Source organism: Zootermopsis nevadensis, unplaced genomic scaffold, assembly GCF_977971745.1.
Source record: "Zootermopsis nevadensis isolate Lab colony 2312 unplaced genomic scaffold, Znev_1.0 Znev_ptg000022l, whole genome shotgun sequence".
NCBI lineage: Eukaryota > Metazoa > Arthropoda > Insecta > Blattodea > Termopsidae > Zootermopsis > Zootermopsis nevadensis.
This window is the reverse complement of record NW_028259154.1, coordinates 9,417,531-9,435,861: the sequence shown is the minus strand read 5'-3', so window position 1 is coordinate 9,435,861 and position 18,331 is coordinate 9,417,531. Positions and strand designations below refer to the sequence as shown.

The 18,331-nt window shown below is 35.6% G+C and overlaps 1 protein-coding gene and 1 long non-coding RNA gene across 2 annotated transcripts; one reads left to right on the top strand and one right to left on the bottom strand.

Annotated features, from left to right (window-relative positions):
* The first annotated feature begins 1,308 nt into the window (after positions 1-1,308).
* On the top strand, positions 1,309-13,374 carry LOC110832689 (protein amalgam). The gene is made up of 11 exons (XM_022069930.2): positions 1,309-1,449; positions 4,205-4,306; positions 4,468-4,680; positions 5,522-5,643; positions 6,595-6,736; positions 8,165-8,262; positions 8,788-8,962; positions 9,822-9,949; positions 10,219-10,414; positions 11,177-11,239; positions 12,596-13,374. The coding sequence occupies exons 1-11, from the start codon at positions 1,401-1,403 to the stop codon at positions 12,694-12,696; spliced, it is 1,389 nt and encodes a 462-aa protein (XP_021925622.1). The 5' UTR covers positions 1,309-1,400; the 3' UTR covers positions 12,697-13,374.
* Positions 10,219-14,333, bottom strand: LOC110832690 (uncharacterized). Its single transcript, XR_002544012.2, has 2 exons — positions 14,068-14,333; positions 10,219-13,276 (listed from the first exon to the last, which is right to left on the bottom strand). It is a non-coding gene; the product is annotated as an uncharacterized LOC110832690 (long non-coding RNA).
* Between the last annotated feature and the right edge of the window lie 3,998 nt (positions 14,334-18,331).

Here is an 18,331-nt window from a genome sequence, read left to right as displayed (position 1 = left end):
CCATCAACGACTTATGCGACATTGTTGGGATAGGTTATGGGACCTGTCAGCTGATTCTAAAGGAAGAACTCCACATGCGACGCATCGCAGCCAAGTTTGTGCCAAGGCTCCTGTCTGAGGACCAGAAGCAGAATCGACTTCTCGTTTGTCAGGAGCTCAAAGATCTTGCAAGAACCGACCCCAACTTCCTTTCTAAGCTTCCTCTTCCCAAAGATGAAAATTCAGCTAAAGGGAAGGAGATTTGAGACGATAGAAGAGATTCAGGCAGAATCGCAGATGGTGCTTGACAGGCTGACAAAGAAATATTTCCAGGGATGCTTCCAGGCTTGGCAGCGGCGCTGGGATCGTTGTGTTCACTCCCAGGGGAACTACTTCGAGGGTGATGGATGAATTTAATACCTGAGATAAGTGTACGGTTTTTTTTATATATACGCGCAGTCTGTAAACTTTCCGATCGCACCTCGTATAATGTAACATTGTTTGATGACGTCAATTTTTGATAGACGACAAATCACGAATTTTTATAGTATAAGAGAAGCTGTGTAACTGAAAACAACAATAATAAAAATATTGAAAGAATAAAATCAGGAAATATCTGTTGGTATTTATTAGTTTAAAAACTTATACCATTCGTCTATTTCTAAAAATATCAAAGATCAGTATATTTAAAGCGATAATATTGTCAGTAGCTACGTATGGTTATGAAACATGCAGGTCATACGTACATTAAGCTTAAAAGTGTTTGAAAACAGTGTTTACGAATACATTTGGACATTAAACAGATGAATAAACGAGTAATTTGAACCAAGCACTTCATCCAATATTTATACACCTCACTAGCATTGTTATGAAAGTACAGTCATAGATGCACATGTGGTCTGGTTGAGACATAAATGCATAAACAAATTTTGATTGGGAAATATCTATAGGCGGTGGATGGAACTGGCTCAGGACTGCGTCTAGTGGTGGGCTTTGGTATTAGAAGTTGGCTCCTCAACTATGTAGTTGTTTGCAGTAAGTTACTTAGTTATATTTTTAAAATGTAGGGAAATTTTTTGACGGAAACAACGAAACCACTACAGCCATGACAATTTACAACGGGACGGATCGAACACAAATCTCTAAGGCAAGAATCGGGTCTGAAAGCGCGAACCGTGAAGTTAGATGAACACAAAATGGTATTACAGAATTGAATGGTCCCTCATTCACGGCTGCGTATGTAAGATCTAGAGGCATCTGCCTCCAACATACCCCCACTACTTTGTTACAATAAATGATGTCCTCCGAGGCTGCAGAGTGCCAGCGCCTCAGTCTTCATCCGACGATCATCCATGTGAGTGAGATATACCGCGAAAAGTTCACGGTGTCGATCGTAAAAGGGTTTTGTGCTGAATTCCAAGATGTACAGATTGGAAATTACACTCGCCGGTATTCTACTGTTATCGTCAGGTAAGTTAGGAACATAAAACTAAGCAAAGTATTTGAAACTGAAAGACAAAAAGTAAAATAAGATTGAAGAAACCGCATTATGCATATTTCACAGTTGGTTAAAAGAATTTTAGTGCAATTGAAACGTACAGACTTAGCTCTTTAAAACCCAACGGTACCCCCACCTGCTTTAACCACCAACATCTCTTAATTTTGTATTCATGCGTTTCTTACTATTCTCACTGTAAACAACAGGGGGGGTATGATTTTTTCCTATCCTCTGCGTTCAGGCCGTCTTTGGGGACCAGAGTCCTTTCCCGGGGGTAAAGCACAGCCGGGGCGTGACGCTGACAACTCACCCCATCTAGTGCAGAAGTCAAGAATGAGTAGGAGCTATACTATCTCTCCCCCCAAGCGCCTACATGGCGTATAGTGGGTCAGCTTTAATTTTTACTTTTATTATCCCTGAAAATTTTCAACAGTAACTGAGATAGTGTTTGTTTGCTGCTACTTTATTTACAACTTATAAAGAGAGAGAATACAAAATGTTGTTTATTTAAAACAATCCGTATAAATTCTTTAAATCAAGTGACGAAGGACTGGTCGACCAGGGTTTCGATTCCCGAAATGAGTAGTAATTGTTTTCTTTGCCATCACTTCAAAGCAGGCTCTGGGAACCATCTATCCTATCCAGTGAGTACCGCGGACTTTCTACCAGACCATAAATCTTACCACTCAAATAAATATATATGGAGTTTTACCTTCACGCTCCCTATACGCCGTTATATCATGGTGTTTAAGCAAAGGACCATCTTTATATTTTCTACGTTTTGCCTGAAACCTTTTCACAAAGCCTTTAGAAACAATGCTGCATTCCTAAGAAAATAAAACCTCGTTGTTGTTGTTGTTGTTGCTGCTGCAGGGACTTTGATTTGTTTAAACAAAAATTGTAACACTCAGTTACTTTCTACAATAATCTAACTCAGTGGTATTCAACCTTGGGTACGCGAAGACATCTTATAGGGTACGTGAAATTTAAAAAAAAAATTAGTTTATGATAAACACTAAATAATCAGTAATGTAATTTATTTTAGATGTAGATTATATACTATGTATAACTTGCATTATACACCAACGACTTTGGGGGTACAAAGTTGAAGAGAAATTATATCTGGGGGTACGCGAACAAAAAAGGTTGAATACCACTGATCTAACTTACTTAATTTATCTAAATCATTATTACAAATATACTGCTGTATTCAGTAGCAATTTGTCTTTGTGTATCAAATGTCCTATGCAATTGTGTAATTTTTTATTTTTCTTTGTTGGCATTTTGTATTTATTATTGTCGTTCTCTCTTGTGCTGTATCGGCAATTGACCTTCTGCCTCTTGATACAGCACACTAATAATAAAGAATTTAATTGAATTATTAATCCAATGTGCATTCTTCGGCAGTTGAATAAAAATTACAATATTAAATTAAACTCAAAATTCCAAAAATATTATAATTTTTAGGCTGCTCTGTTTTGGTTATCCCTGTAGATAAATTGTTTCATGTGTCTTTAACGTAACTGCTACTTCCATTGTTGCTGCTTCATTAACAAATACGACTCCATCTTCTGTTCCCCTATCAAAGATGATTATTTCAGTGAGTGCCTTCTATTGAGAAATAGCTCTCTTTTGTGTCACTGTAAACTTCCATTCTCAGTGGCTGATATGGGGTTCTATTACCCAATAAGTTGACCCACAAAAAAGAGAAGTCATTTGTAATGGTCTTATAATAAAATGTATATGAAGAGCCAGGATCTAGGGGGCTCTGGAGAGTATGCATAATAGTCTTCAGTGGATTATGGGACAAGAAGGGAATTTAATGATTCTGTAATTATGAAAAAACAAGTGCAACTAACTTACTAACAAAATGATAAATTCTTCTAATTAACTGCCACACATTGAGTGGTCATTCAGCTGCAGGAAGCATGTGGGTCAATTTATAGTTGCTTCATGTTGAAGTTAGGGTCTTAGATGGGGTATTATATGTCATTAATAGAAAAAAAAAAACTTTGTTGTAACCCTTAATAATCTGATAATTGTAGTGGTCTCTGTAACAGCCTATGTAATTTACTGTGAGAAGTCAGTCACATTTTCAAGTTAAGTCTTTAAAGAAATGAACTTCCAAACCAGACACGTAATACCAGACTTTAACGAGACTCATTTAGGTAATCAACATTTTTTATAGCTACTGCTACTACTGCTTCAAACAACACATAAATTTCGTATCTGTGATTGAATTGAAATAGGTGTTTGAAAAGTAACTAAATCAAAATTACCGACTTCATTGTCTTCCCTGGAAAACTGATAATCTCAGATGTTATTAATTATTTTGTTAATAAAAAGGGGTAAAAACAACTTTTGGTAATTCAGATATAATCCCTGCTTTATCATCAATGTGGTTATTTAAAAAGGAAGAAATTTTTTTTAAAAGCTCAGCCATAACACATTACACCGAGCCATTCCAATCATAAATTTCACACCATTTCATTAAGATCCATTTTAGTATTACCCCCTATTCTAACTGCCCATCTTTGTAAAAACAAACAAAACACTCACGAACGAAGAAATTAACTGAATCCAAACAACTTTCCTGGTACAAAACTGCTGAATCAGAATCATGCAGTATGTGATTCAACACATGACAACACACCAGTATTGACTGTCCAGTTATTTAACTGTCAGACCTTACAAAAAATAACTAAATGCCTGTTGTATTAATTACAGGACTATGCTCTGCAAGAGAGCCTTATTTCAGAAGTGTTCCAACCACAGTGAAGACATCTGAGAATGATACCGTTTTACTACCTTGCTACGTAAACAATTTGGGTAGGTGTAATTATTATCTATAAGACTGTCTGTATATGTGTCAATACGCGTGTGTGAATATTACCACACATAAAGTCCTGAATTGATAAGAGTTATTCACAGTCCTTACATTTAACGCTAATTTCCTCAGGTTTTAAATTACCAACTATTGACTTACCCAGGTTATAATTCTGTGCGATGGTGGTGGGAGAATCAACTGGTGGCAGATTCAAGTAATCCCAGGCTTTTGTCACCACCACGAATCAAAATGCTGCCCAACAACACGTTGCAAGTGTCAGACCTCCAAACTGAGGATACCGGAGAGTACAAGTGTCAGATAGTTCGACCAGAACCTTGGGGTCCTATCCAACAGGTTCATGCAATTGAGGTTCTGTGTAAGTAGAAGAAAAGTTTCATTTAACCGTCATGTAAAAAAAAGTTATGTTGACTGATACACAACAAAAACAAATTTGCCTCACAAACTTTTGTGTAGATACAACATGGATGGTTGACACCCAATATCAAAAATATGGAATAGAAAATGAGTTCTATGAAATTAATTCAATAAGTGAGAAGACTTTTCACAAAATATTTCCTATAGTTTAAAAGCAATAAATATACATTCAGTAACATGAGAAAAAAGTGTGTGCGCATGCGTGCACGCACACACACATACAGTGAAAGGTAATAACTTGAAAAATTTACAGTCCAAGGGGGGGGGGGGGGACAAACACTGGGAAGAAAAGAAGAAAAATAAAAAGCACTGCCGCTCAACACTTACTGGTAGAAACTGATAGCTTAGCTTTGTTGTAGCAAAAATTCATTATGCATACTTAAAAAGGTGTATTCATTTTTTTAAATTCATTAATCCAACATGTGTAAAACTAATAGTTTCAGTACCCATCACCAAATTGCATGCTCCAAAGCCACAGAAGGACTTGGACACCCCCCCCCCCCCCCACAACTGCACTCTGTTGGCTATGTCACCAGCACAGTGTTGTTAATTTTGCTATGCTGCAAGTTCTGAGCTGACTTGCCTAAGCTCTGCTTGTGTTGCAATGATGAATGATTTTACTGTGACCTTGAAGTATGTAATTTGGTGAATGGCTACTACAGTGTAAAATTTAACGAGTTGTTGTGGGTGATGGAATAGCATGCTTGCGAGAGTAGCAATTTCCATTCTCAGAGTGAATGCATGGGTTAAACAGGAATCATGAAATTTGTGTTGTATTTCAGATCCACCATCAGTAACTACCATCCCTGAAGATGGTCTTTTGGAGGTGCAACTAGGGGAAGAAGTGCTTATGGGCTGTAAAGCTTCAGGGGTACCACACCCCATTGTAACATGGTCTAATGAGGTAAAAATGATGGAAACAGGAATGACACTTCTGAGTCTCTTTTGCAATAGTCACTGATTTCTGGAATTGATCCCATGAACTTAACATATTCTCACAAAAAAATGATCAGGAAGAAAACGCAGTAGTATTTTCTGTTAGTGACGATCCATCAACCAAAACTGCCATCCTGTTCCAAAAACGTTTGGTAAAAGCTGTCCTATTTTGTTTCACTTAACACATATCTAATTTAGTACTTTCAAAATACATTAATTTGGACCACTAAATTTATATTTTAAAGGCTGAATATCTGTGCTCAATGGGCTATTCATTACAAAATAACTGTAAGCAATAACACCTATAATTTACAATTGGGAATGAATATTTCATACACAAATATAAAACAGAAGCCAATACAAAGTAATCTAAGCATATTTTAAATTTCTTCTAATAAAATGTTGTCTCCCCCAGGGTGATGAACGTAGACAAACGACATTCATGCTTTGCCCCTCTTTGAGGTAAATTTAAGAGAAGAGTATGTCGATTTATAGTATCTTAAACACTATTTTACTTATTATTAAAATATGTTCATGACTTTTCTTCAGTGCAATATAATATTTATAAATATAACTATACTTCACATACATAAATAAATTACATTAACTAGTTATCTAGCTAAACTAAATTAAACTAAACTAATTCTGTGGCAGTAGAATTCAAATATTAAACACTATTAATAAAGAAACCTGGTATGTAATGTCACCCTCAACTAATTCAATTTATATTGTGCCAACACAATATTTCACATCCATACAAAACAAAAGGCAAAATAAACTTTGATCAATTCCACCAGTAAAATAACTGCTTTCTAAAACAGAATTTTTTTGGTGGCAAAAATGCCCAAAGACTTAAAAGAGAAATATGAAAGAAAACAGCATTGGAGACATTGCTATACAAAGTTGTTTCTGTCTGCAGGGAGAAGAGATGCAACTTTTGGACAACCGGCCTATGCTGCGATTTCAGGCACATACCAGGCACTTGGCTGGACTGTACAAATGCATAGCTATGAATGGGGTTGGTAGCCCTGCAACAGCTACCATACACCTCAGAATATTCTGTTAGTAAAAGTTAAAAAACTGTGGGTTAATTATGTGAAGTTGATAGCAGTCATGCAAGACACTCTACAAACACACTAAAATATGTGAACATAACTAATATAAGAGGGAAACATATTTTCTAAATACGTTCTTTGTGAGAACTTCACTGACTTTCATGTTCACTTACCGCAGATACAAACACACAGCTCCAAAGCCAATCACACTACAGACATCACTGCTCAGTCATAAATTATTTTTATTCTATTTTATTCAAAATTCAGAATATTTAAAAATGCCATAGATTTTAATGAGATTTGTATTCCATTTTGGATACCAATTATCTGCATGGTTAGCCATTTATGAGTCAGTGATAAGACTGTGATATGAGCTTCATGCAATGTACTGTTACTATATTGAAATTGTTAAGTAAAACTGTCCTGCTATATGCCATGGAAGAGCTAGGGGAGACGGGGTATAGCTCCTACTTGTTTTTGACCTCAGCAGTAGGTGGGGAGAGTGGTCAGGATCACGTCCTAGCCCTTCTCTCTGGAACCCACTGCATACGAGGCTAGAAGAAAAATCCTTTGCCCTTGCCAGAGATTGAACCCTGGTCATCAAGTCTGTAGTTAGACACTACTGACTGAGCTACCCTGGTCCCCATACTGAAATAGTATGTACCATAAATAAAACAATAAAGAACTTTTTGTACAAATCCCCAGTCATAACTTTTATTCAAATCTGATAAGTAATTTCAAGGATCAAAAATGCACAGGAATAAAATATTCCTTTACATATAAAGTTATACACTCTGTGCAACGAATACATAAAAATATTTTATTATATTCTGTAAGAAATTTACAGCCATTCACATCATCAAATATTTCACTTTGTTATGGAATCTGAATGTTTACAACTCGACCATATTCTTAGCCAAGTGAGATTCGAGGTTCTTGCAGTGGTAAAGATGACATTGTTGATCTTCTGGGTTGTGATGACATATTCTGGACTTGTAAGTAGACGTTTCAAAGAAACATACTACTATCTCCATCCTTAGGGCCAAAGATCGCTTCTACCTACAAGCCCACATGGCATCAAGACAAAGAATAACAACACTGTCATATCCTCGGCCACTTTAATGAGGTTCACATATTCATAGCCTGCTTCTCCATTATCTATTTAACCCTTTTAATTATTAATTTTTTACCATAAAGAGCTGCCTTTATACATTATCACTGTAACTTAAAAAATTGAATTTAGGGGAAGCTAAAAATGCTGTTATTTCAAGAGATAGTAAGACATTCTCAGTCAGAATGTTCAAGTTTTAAAGTGACGTATCTCATTTGTAACATATATAGGTATTAGTATTATGTTTAAAAACTTCAACTCATGTATAAAAAATTCCTCTCTCAGACAACAGCTTGGTTAATATAATATTAATACCCTTTCAGTTCCTCCTGAGATAGAAGTGGAACGAGCATGGGTCCATGCTGCACCAGGTGTCAGATCAGAGTTATCGTGTAATGTCCTTGCTGATCCTGATGCTAAGGTTAGTGTCATGTCTCTTAACTAGTTGGTTTTTCTATTACACTGTCTTCATACCTGTCTTCTCTTCAGCTTTTCTGATTAAAATTTTACATACATTTATGATTTTCCCCATACATGCATAACCCTTCCATCTTCTCATTCTTGATTTAATCAGCTGAACTATATTAGGCGAAGAGTTCAGATAAAATTCCACATTAGTAATTTTCTCCACTGTACCGTTATTTCCTATTTCCCAAGCTCAAATACTTTCCTCACAACTTTTTTCTTAAACACCCTCAGTGTAAGAATAAGAAATTACATTTTATATCCACACAAAACCACAGGTAAAATTATAGTTTTATATACTTTAATCTTCATGTTTTTAGATAGGAGACAGAAAGAAAAAGAATTCTAAACTGAATGGTAGCAAACACTTCTCAGGTGAACCTATTTTAAATTTTGTTGCATCTACTACCGCTAATTAACTTCAAATCTCTTGACAACATATGATATAATAAAGCTTATATAGATATATTGATTATTTCAGGTGATGTGGCTGAAAAATGACATTCCAGTGATCACCAGTACACGTGTAGTAGAGCTGTCAACAAACAACAAACATACCCTTCTATTCCGCACCGTCCATCCATTAGACTTTGGGTACTTCAAATGTCGAGCCACAAATGCACTTGGTGCCAATGAACAAGTCATACAATTGTCAGGTAATTGGCTTAGTTTAATATACTTTCAAAAAACTGGAAGAAGTATTATCACCCTTTCAAGTCCCTCTTGGGAAGACAAAGTTTGAAATTACAGGTATCGGTGGAATTTGGAATCAGAAAACATAACTCCCATTAAAGTCTACAATTTCAAACATTATCAATATGGTTAAAACTTAAAAAAAATACAAATACACATATTTTTCTAACAAAGCTGCATGATATTGCTTTGGAACAAACAACTATATGTTCAAAACCTGAATCAGTTTATGGTTTCTTCATGCTTTAAATTTTACCCTCAATTGGAACATGCTTCATCCTCCTTGGATAAAATACCTTCCTGGGAATTTATTTTCAAATTCTTATTTAAATTACAGTAGATTCTGGTTAATTGGGTCATTGGTTAATCGGGGTAGCCGTTTATTTGGGACAAATCTTAAACAACAAACCTTTTTAACTCTTTACATGGAACTTCGCATAATTGGGGCAGCAGCTTAATTGGGCCAAAGTGTCCTAGTCCAGAGGTGTCCCAATTAACCAGAATCCACTTTATTCCCTCAAAGCATGGGGCTGAAGGAAAGTTTTCTTTTTAAGTATGAGTTTTTCTTGTGAGAGTGATATGACAAATAAACTAAACATTAGATAAAGACAGCCATCTTCAGACACACTGCCATGAAAACCTAAAATCCTACATCAGAATTAGATACAGGTCATACAGAAGACTTGTTTTCTTCACACACTGATATCATGAAACTAATATTTTATGATAAATGGCGATATTTATTTTTAATGTTAGAAAAACAGTATTTACAAGGATACCATATGAGCTGGCTGGACACTAATAAGAGAAATGCAATTTCAGGTGTTTCAAACACAGCAGTGTTTAAGAATGAGTCAGGTGTATCATCAGAAACAAACTACACTCTGGTATGGGAAGTTGACAGCTATTCGCCCATCATAGAGTACAATCTGCTGTTCCGGAGATATTTTGTAAGGCAACGATACATTGTAATAAATGCTGACATTAAATATCTGCATGAGACACTTTCAAAGCTGCAAATTCATGAACATTGTTATCATAGTTACTCTCAGTAAACTACTCTTCAATAAAGAGATTAATGCAGTACACAATTTACTATGTTATGAGATAATGAATAATATTTTAGTGTGTTGCCACATGAAAAAAGTTGATTAAAGCACTGATTTACCTGATGGTCATTTTGTTTTCTCTAATGTTACTGTGATTCTGTTCCTTGTAGCCACACACAAAAGGACACAACTGGGCAAAATTGGTCATTCCAGCAGACAGCTCTTCACCAGGACCTATCCACAGCAAATCCTACACTCTCACTGGGCTTTCCATTGCTACTATCTATGAGGCAGTAATTACTTCAAGAAATAGGTTTGGCTGGAGCAAGCCATCAGCGATACTGAGATTTGGTACTAAGGGAGCTGGTGGGTATAATTTCAGTGCATGAAAACTGGTGTACTCATTTTAGACCACTTTTCTTATCTGTAGACATTTCTGTAGTAACTCTGCAGAGTACCTATTAGGCTCACCCTGGCCCTCTGCCTATGCGTAAGACATCTCAAGAATGGTTGGAGAGATCTTAATAAAATTCAGAATGGGCAATGTGCCATTTGAGGCCAGTCCAACCTCATACTTTGCAGTTTCCTACAATTTGTAACATCACAAATGTTAAAAAGGCATGACATGGGAGTACAGTACTCTGTGATGATGACATCATGAGTCTGAATATGATGAGAACTGGTTTTTAGCATAACCTAGAAATAATGAATGATTCTTAAACAAATGATAATTCCTGAATAAATTAAAGAACCCATACTTTCACCTCTTATTTTACAGTCCCCTTGATTATTGACCACCAACTGTGGCAATTCAGAAAACTCACATAAACATATACTGCAGCAGACTAGAGGTCACTCACCAATTTGTCTGCTTCTTAATAAAATCTGTCAAGTTCTGTCTTTCAGAATTCTAAACGATGCATTGCAACAAGTATCAAAATCCTTTTACAGTTTCTTTGCATTACATTAACAAGTTTGTGAAATACAGGTCTAATATGTTCCTCCAGAGAAGAAACTTCAGACATAGAAATAAAGAATTGTATATAAACAAAGGCTATTTATTTATGTCAGTGCTTACTTTGGATCAAAATACTGTTTGAGTCTCACAGTGATTCCTATCTGTTACAGACTTTGGATACAATAAACATGTACTTCCAACAGGATCAAAGTCTGAAGATAACATTAACAGAGGTAAGGTTTAATGCAGATTAAAGATCTTTGTATAATTTCTATATTCTAATGTTTCAAACCCCATTTCAGTAAAACCCGGTTTATAATTTTGGGTATTAATCCCTTGTGACACCATAAATTATAAGCCTGAGGCTGTTCTCATTGTAACCTAATTACAGGTTTTTACTTTTAATTGTAGAATTAAACAATAAGCAGTTCACAAAGAAACAAACAAATGAACCATGGAAGTTACTGAGTTTTAATACTACAGCAAACAACTTATATGCATTTAATGTTGTTTTTATGCCACATAATTTTCTAAGTTTTGTAGAGAGGCATAGTTTGTACCTTATATTTTAAGCGGAGGGACTCAGGACTCCCTTCCCTTTAAGCTACACTGCCAATATTTCACATTACTGTCATTAAAATCATCAGGGCGGTGTCCTGGCACTCAGGAAAGCAACAGGTGTTACCCTCATCCATTCTGGCTTATAACTGTATACTTACTGGTTGTGCAGCTACAGGAAAAGAGAGAGATGAAAATGAAATTAATCCTAAGGAGATTAATTTTAAAAGTTCAACTGTAACTACATACGAAACAAAGAGAAACTTCTGAAAATGTAATGATGAATTTGCAGACATCAAAATGACAAGAAATTTCTTAATTAACTAAATAACTATCAAGAATAAATAATATCTGAGACTCACAATTTAGTAAAATCAGTATTTTCTATGACAACCATGATATTTAATATTATGTCATACATTTAATGACATTTATGGGCAGCCCTCAACAAATTTTATACATATCTAGGCCCCTAATTACTTGCAGGCAATAGTTATAAATAAACAACGCTTTCACACAAATTTGGCAAAATCTATATTTTAATCATTACTATTTACCAGAGTGTAATATGGAATAAAATGTAGCAAACTCAGATTTTTGATAAAGACTCAAGTAAACACCAGAGCAGTGTTCAGTCTATTTCTGAAGCAATTTATATATAATACTGTAAAAGTCTAATGGGAGACTCAATAATACATGTACAGATTTTCTTTGATAAAATATAACAATAAATCAGGCCAATCATAACATGCTAATACATTTTTCTGCCAACTGATAATACAGTTTGAACAGAATGGCTTCCAGTTTCAAAATACCTGTAACTATGATAACAGAACTGCAAGAAGGCCTATAAAACACAAATTTCAAAATACTTAAACACATATGCACAAAAAAGTTTAGAATACTGCTGAAAAACTAGATGCTAATATAAAGAATTTTGTGTCACAAAGACCTTCAACCTATTTGTTGGTTTTTCATTAACCACCACTAGACTTTGATTCATTTACATATGAGAAAATTTTATTTTTCAGCTGAGTTAGCTGCCATCCTGCGACAGCCAAACTTGGGAACACCTACACAGTCTTCATTTATTTTTACAATGTTATTCTTGATCATACTACTTCATGTATAAAGATTGTATTCTATTGTACTCATGACTGGTTATCAAATAACAAGGAAATATTAAATGGCTTCTTTATACAAGAGTGAGTCAAAAATTATCTGCACTCTGGCTGTAGAATTTATTTTAATCAACTTTTAGAAAAGACAAACACATCATTTTTCGACACAATCTCCTTGCTTTTCAATACACTTTGTCCATCTGTCAACTAGCTTTTGTATTCCCTTATCAAAAAAATGTTTTAGGCTGAGCTGCAAGCCACGAATGCACCGCTGTCTTCAATTCTTCATCAGAGGTGAATCTTCGTTCTCAAAGGGCTGTTTTCAGGGGACCATTCATGGCCGACACTTGTGCGACTTTCCTTGAATTTCTCTATACATTCATACACACTTCTTCGCGACAAAACACTTTCTCCATACTGTGCACAAAGTCTTCGATAAATATCGGCACCAGGCACACCCTCAGACCACAATAAACGCATCACTGCACCCTGCTCTTCTTTCGTGCAAATCACAAGTGGGGCATCCAATTTTTCTCGCACCGTAGTTACAAATGAACTGACGTAACACGTTCACACCTGCACAGCAGAGACCTTGAACAGAAAGTGCTGATGAGACAGAAGTTTTAATATAACCGGAGTGCGGATAATTCTTGACTCACCCTCGTATATGGCTAGCTAATTTCATTTAATGTCACTGGAATTTTTCGCTGTCAATGCTGTGGGATCTTGTAATTAGATACACAGATGTCTGAAGTAAATCCGGAAGGGCAAACTCTGACTTGCAACATTATAAAACATTATACATAAAAATATGATCTTTCTTCCACCAGTTACAGACGCATTTCTGATATCTATGGCATAATTGTTTGCCTGAGCATCACAGTTAAGTCCTGACAATAAATGATCTGAAGCTTTCACAGTGAATAAGCATAATAATTCTTCTTGGGTTACAAGCCATGTCAGGTGGTTCAAAGGGGAAAACACCGACGTTTTGGGAAATTAAAAGCAGTCGAGATGAAATTTCTGATTTTCATGAAGTCTGGTAAATGTTTCCAAACTTGTGAAGGAAGACACACTGGGGGAAACAAGCCTTCATTTCCTTACATGATAAAAAAGTACGCTAATCTAAATAAAATAAAGAAAGTTGGGAATACAGAATGGTGTAAGGCAAACAGATTGTGACCATGACGATGGAAGCGATACCTTCTTCCAAAATGTTAGAAACAATCCATAAGACCATAATGGATATCTTCACAGCCATAACCTCTAATTTCAGATGATCCTTTTTGTTATTGATATCGATACTTCATAACTGTTGTAATAGTCTTCAATTTCCCTTAATGGACTAATTATGGACTTGCTTATAATTAGAGATTACTCACGTCAAGAAGTACATTCAAACTGCTCTTCCATTTTCATACACAATGTATACAACGCACTTAATAGAAAATAGCTTACACTACTGCCAACAGGGGTAATCCCTCATTCATCAAAGGTTTCTTTACATTACCGGCGATTTTTGCAAAACAAAAAAAGTTGTTTTCGGAAACGCAAAAACTGCGATTGTAAACTCAAAATTGTTTCACCAAATGCAGATAATGTACCGATTCACAGACCACAAATTCAAAACACTATTTCAAAGTTTAATATTTACTTGCTTATAAGCACCAGACAACGAAACTACGGTTTCCAGCTTCTTCAGCAATCCATCGGGATCTCGTAACGCACCAAACTATTGGCGTCTGGTTCAATATGAATTCAAATTTAAATCAGAGAAGTAGTGATCTCCATTCCCTTATTTTATCAGTCGCCTTCTTCTGCAGTTTCTCTGACGATGCTGTAGAACGTCAGAAAACAACAGAGAATCGTAAAATGAGTAGAGAATTAACCTGTCTGATGGAAGTAAATTGTTATCATAGCCCTTATAAGTCGCATAAAAAAGTGGTGGTTTAATTTTTATTAGTTCTGTGTTCTTACGTTTGAAAAACTTATTTCCAAGTAATCCGAGGACGATGAAATATAAAATATCAAAATTAATTTTTGCTGAGCTAGAAATTTACTTTGATTACAAAATTTACACATTTCGTTTACGATTAGGTGTTAACTAGAATCAGAAGTATTTTTAACTGTCAAAAAGATACTTGTATTTCCTCATATAACGGGAAGGTCTCAGTCTCTTGCACACACGGTCTTTGCCTGTCGTCTGCCTCAATCGGTCTCTGCCGGACACGGACTTTCCAAAGACCGAGACCGAGTCCGGCAGAGAAGATTCTAGTAGGAAACTGGTGGGGAGAATTTTGAAAAAATTCAGAAAACCGAAAAATGCTGGAAATTGCCTAAAATGCGCACAAAATTAATAAAAATTGAAAATTTCAACTTCAAATTTTTTTTAAAAATATTTCGAAAATTTTTGGTTTTGTGGGATTTTTAGACAATTTCCAGCATTTTTTGATTTTTCGAAAATTTTGAATTTTTATTCTTCAAAATTCTCCCCACCAGTTTCCCGCCGGAACCTCTCTCTGCCGGACCCGGTTTCTGTGGTGACGGGCGAGGTCTCTGCCGGACTCGGTCTCTACATGATCTGGACTCTATGAATCCGTCTGGAAAGCTGGTTGCAGTGGGTGCATGGTCTGAGGCATGGGTTTTGTGCACTTGGACAATGAGACCGTAGGTTCAAATCCTACTCAAGGCATGGATCTTTGTCTACGTCTTTCTGTGTTGTGTTGTCCCATGTAAAGATATAGACCTCGTGAGGGGCTGATCACTCATCAAAGGAGTCATACCAAATGCCTAATAGATCAAGAAACCTCCAAAAGAGGCAGCCAAGAACCAAATGTGTTGCAGAGATACAGGGAAAAGAAAGATATACCCACTATATGTTTCAGCAATATGAAATCTTCAGGTGCTCGCATGCATTTAATGTCACCAAAGTAAATTTACCAAATGACCAAAACTCTGCAACACGAATTCAAAGTAACTGATAACCAAAAAAATCTTGTTTGAAGCAATTAATTTATAGCAAATCTGAACTAAAAGAAGCAAGTTTAAAAGCATCAAGCCAACGACACAATGTAGGAGGGCTTCTAAACACAAACTACTTACCTAATTAGATTAACGTATTTCTAGTAAATTAATTATATCCAGTGTATGTTTACTCACCTTGAGGATTGCTATGCCAGTAATTAAAAAACACAAACAGCATCCTTTCATATCTTCACTCTTCATCAGCATATAACAAACAATCATCATTGATGGACGATAGATTACCAATTCACAGATCAAAAATTAATGGCGAATCCCACTCCTGCCATCTAATCACAATCTCGAAATAACACAAAGATGAGAGGTGCCGGTAGCTGAACCTGCTCTGTCATAACATCAGGGGGAAACTAATGCATCATGGATGTATTTCAGTCATATAATTGTGTAAAGCATGCATTTCTCAGCTGCTTATATTGTTTTGTTCTACACGTTTGTAAATGCATTTCGGAGGTGGGTGGGAATTCTTTTCGGTTTCGATTTTTGCATAAAACATTACACCTTAAGATATGAACTGCCAGCGAGGAAATGTTAAATGGTCCCTGCCCCAGAACGATAGGACAGATTTAAAAATAAAAGACGGACAGGAAACGTTTTAAAATTACGCAGGTTAATAAAATTGAAATTGTGAATGTATCTGTAAAATGTAAGGCTATATTAGAATCGAAGATCAAATACAAGAATGCAACTAAGAAATGTACCAAATGTAGCCTAAAAAATGCTGAAATGCGGAACGTTTGCAAAAGCTGTTGGAACGTAGAGGAAATTGTTAAGTAAAACTGCTCTGACCAAGGAAAGTTGAACAAGGAATTACAGTTCATCAAGGATATATCAGAAAGAAAGAGAGGGGCTCTTTCTTCGTTATACATCTCAAAACAGAAAGAAGAGTGGTTAGTTTTTTGTGCAAATTATAGAAGTACGAAGCATGACTAACTATATTTGTTTCTTCCACCATTACTATCGAGGATGCGTATGAGAATTCGTTTACTTCACCTTCCATGCCCTACAGTGTTCTGTAGGTTCTTTAATCGTTTGCAGTTTTAATGTAACAAACAACATTAAAAATGCCTCAGAAGTTCTTTGCTTAGTGTAAACCCTATTTCCCATGTAACAGAAATTGTGATAAAGCAGATTAAAATGAAGAGTTGCCTGGCCCTCCAGTACGATAGAATTCATGCATTGGGTGTCTCATACGAAAATGAAGCTCTGCCCCCTTTAGAATTTCCAAACACATGACAATTTATGCTAAATATGGGCTAACTTGTTCTGGAATAATGATACGAAATATGGGCAAAATAGAAACCTGTACAATATTTAGTAACAAGTTTTCAGACTGGTATGCATGTTTGAACCATTTATCTTGGGTCCGAAATCATATTCCGATTGAATGACAGGTTAGGAAGTGACTTTTGTGATCAGGAAGGCAGGAAAAGCCTTAACACATTTCTTGGCTTCACACTTGTTGGTGTTGATAACAGAATGCATGAAATATATTCACATAAACACTGAAAGGGTCCAGATTCCATGTACTGATTAAGTTTCATTCCTTTAATGTTGCATGAATGACCCTAATGCTCCTCTTAAAGTTCATGTCATCATGAGTTTCAAATATCCATAGCTGCATAACCTTTAAGAATGAGACCATGTTCATATGACATTTGACTGGGAATGATGACAGAAATTAGATCCTGAAGCATTGGCATGATGCTGCCAGGTTTTAAATTCTTGCTAGAGTTGCATGGCACATATAAAAAGTGTGAACTGTGACTGCTTATACACACTACAACAAAAATAAAGCACTTACAATTTTCAGAGTCTGAAATAAATTAGTAATACCTTTATACAGCCTACCAAATTCCTAATGCAACCGTAAAGATGGAGGCAGCATGCTGCTCTGAAACATTGTAAGTGGCATAAGATTGCTCAGTGTGACAACATGAAACCATAAAATGAAAATGTAGTGGCTTTAAAATATTCTTTATGTAGAACATTGTGAAACTAGTTTTAAGGATGTTAAAATTAATCAGAATATAACTTTATTAAGCGTGGACACTGCTAACTGCCCTAAAAGTGCTGAAACATGTACGTAGTCAGCAATGTTAACATTTTAATAATTTTGTCTCAACATTTGATACCAAGAAGAAATTTCTGCTAGCATTCCTAAGATATGATGGTGGTAAAAAATGGCATGTGATGATATGCATAAATATTAAAAGGTTTTGTTGTACTCAAAACATGTGCATCACAAATAGTCGAATAATATCATACTTTAAGGATCCAGTGCAAAAGAATGTGATTTCTTTTTAACAGACTATTGAAACACTACAAAAACATGTTTAAAAATTCAAATTCTTACTTAAACCTCAATGAGGCATTCATTTTCACATAACAATGAAACTAATTATTAAAGTCATGCTATTCTTCCTCCCATACATTGAGTGATATTTTTACGCATGAAGAAACAATTTCAGTCAAACCTGGGGCCACCACATTTTTTCATTGGATCCTTCAACTGCAAGAGATGAACAGCTGAACACTTGAAGGGGACTACAGTGACAACATAAAACTTTTCTGAGATGGTTCTGGCAATGAATTAAAGAAACCCAG

Excerpts from the sequence above, each read along its gene's own strand:
- LOC110832689 (XM_022069930.2), top strand. The coding sequence starts at position 1,401 with ATGTACAGATTGGAAATTACACTCGCCGGTATTCTACTGTTATCGTCA. Across the intron at positions 5,644-6,594 it reads TTGTAACATGGTCTAATGAG|GGAGAAGAGATGCAACTTTT; the intron begins GTAAAAATGATG and ends TTCTGTCTGCAG. Across the intron at positions 8,963-9,821 it reads ACAAGTCATACAATTGTCAG|GTGTTTCAAACACAGCAGTG; the intron begins GTAATTGGCTTA and ends ATGCAATTTCAG.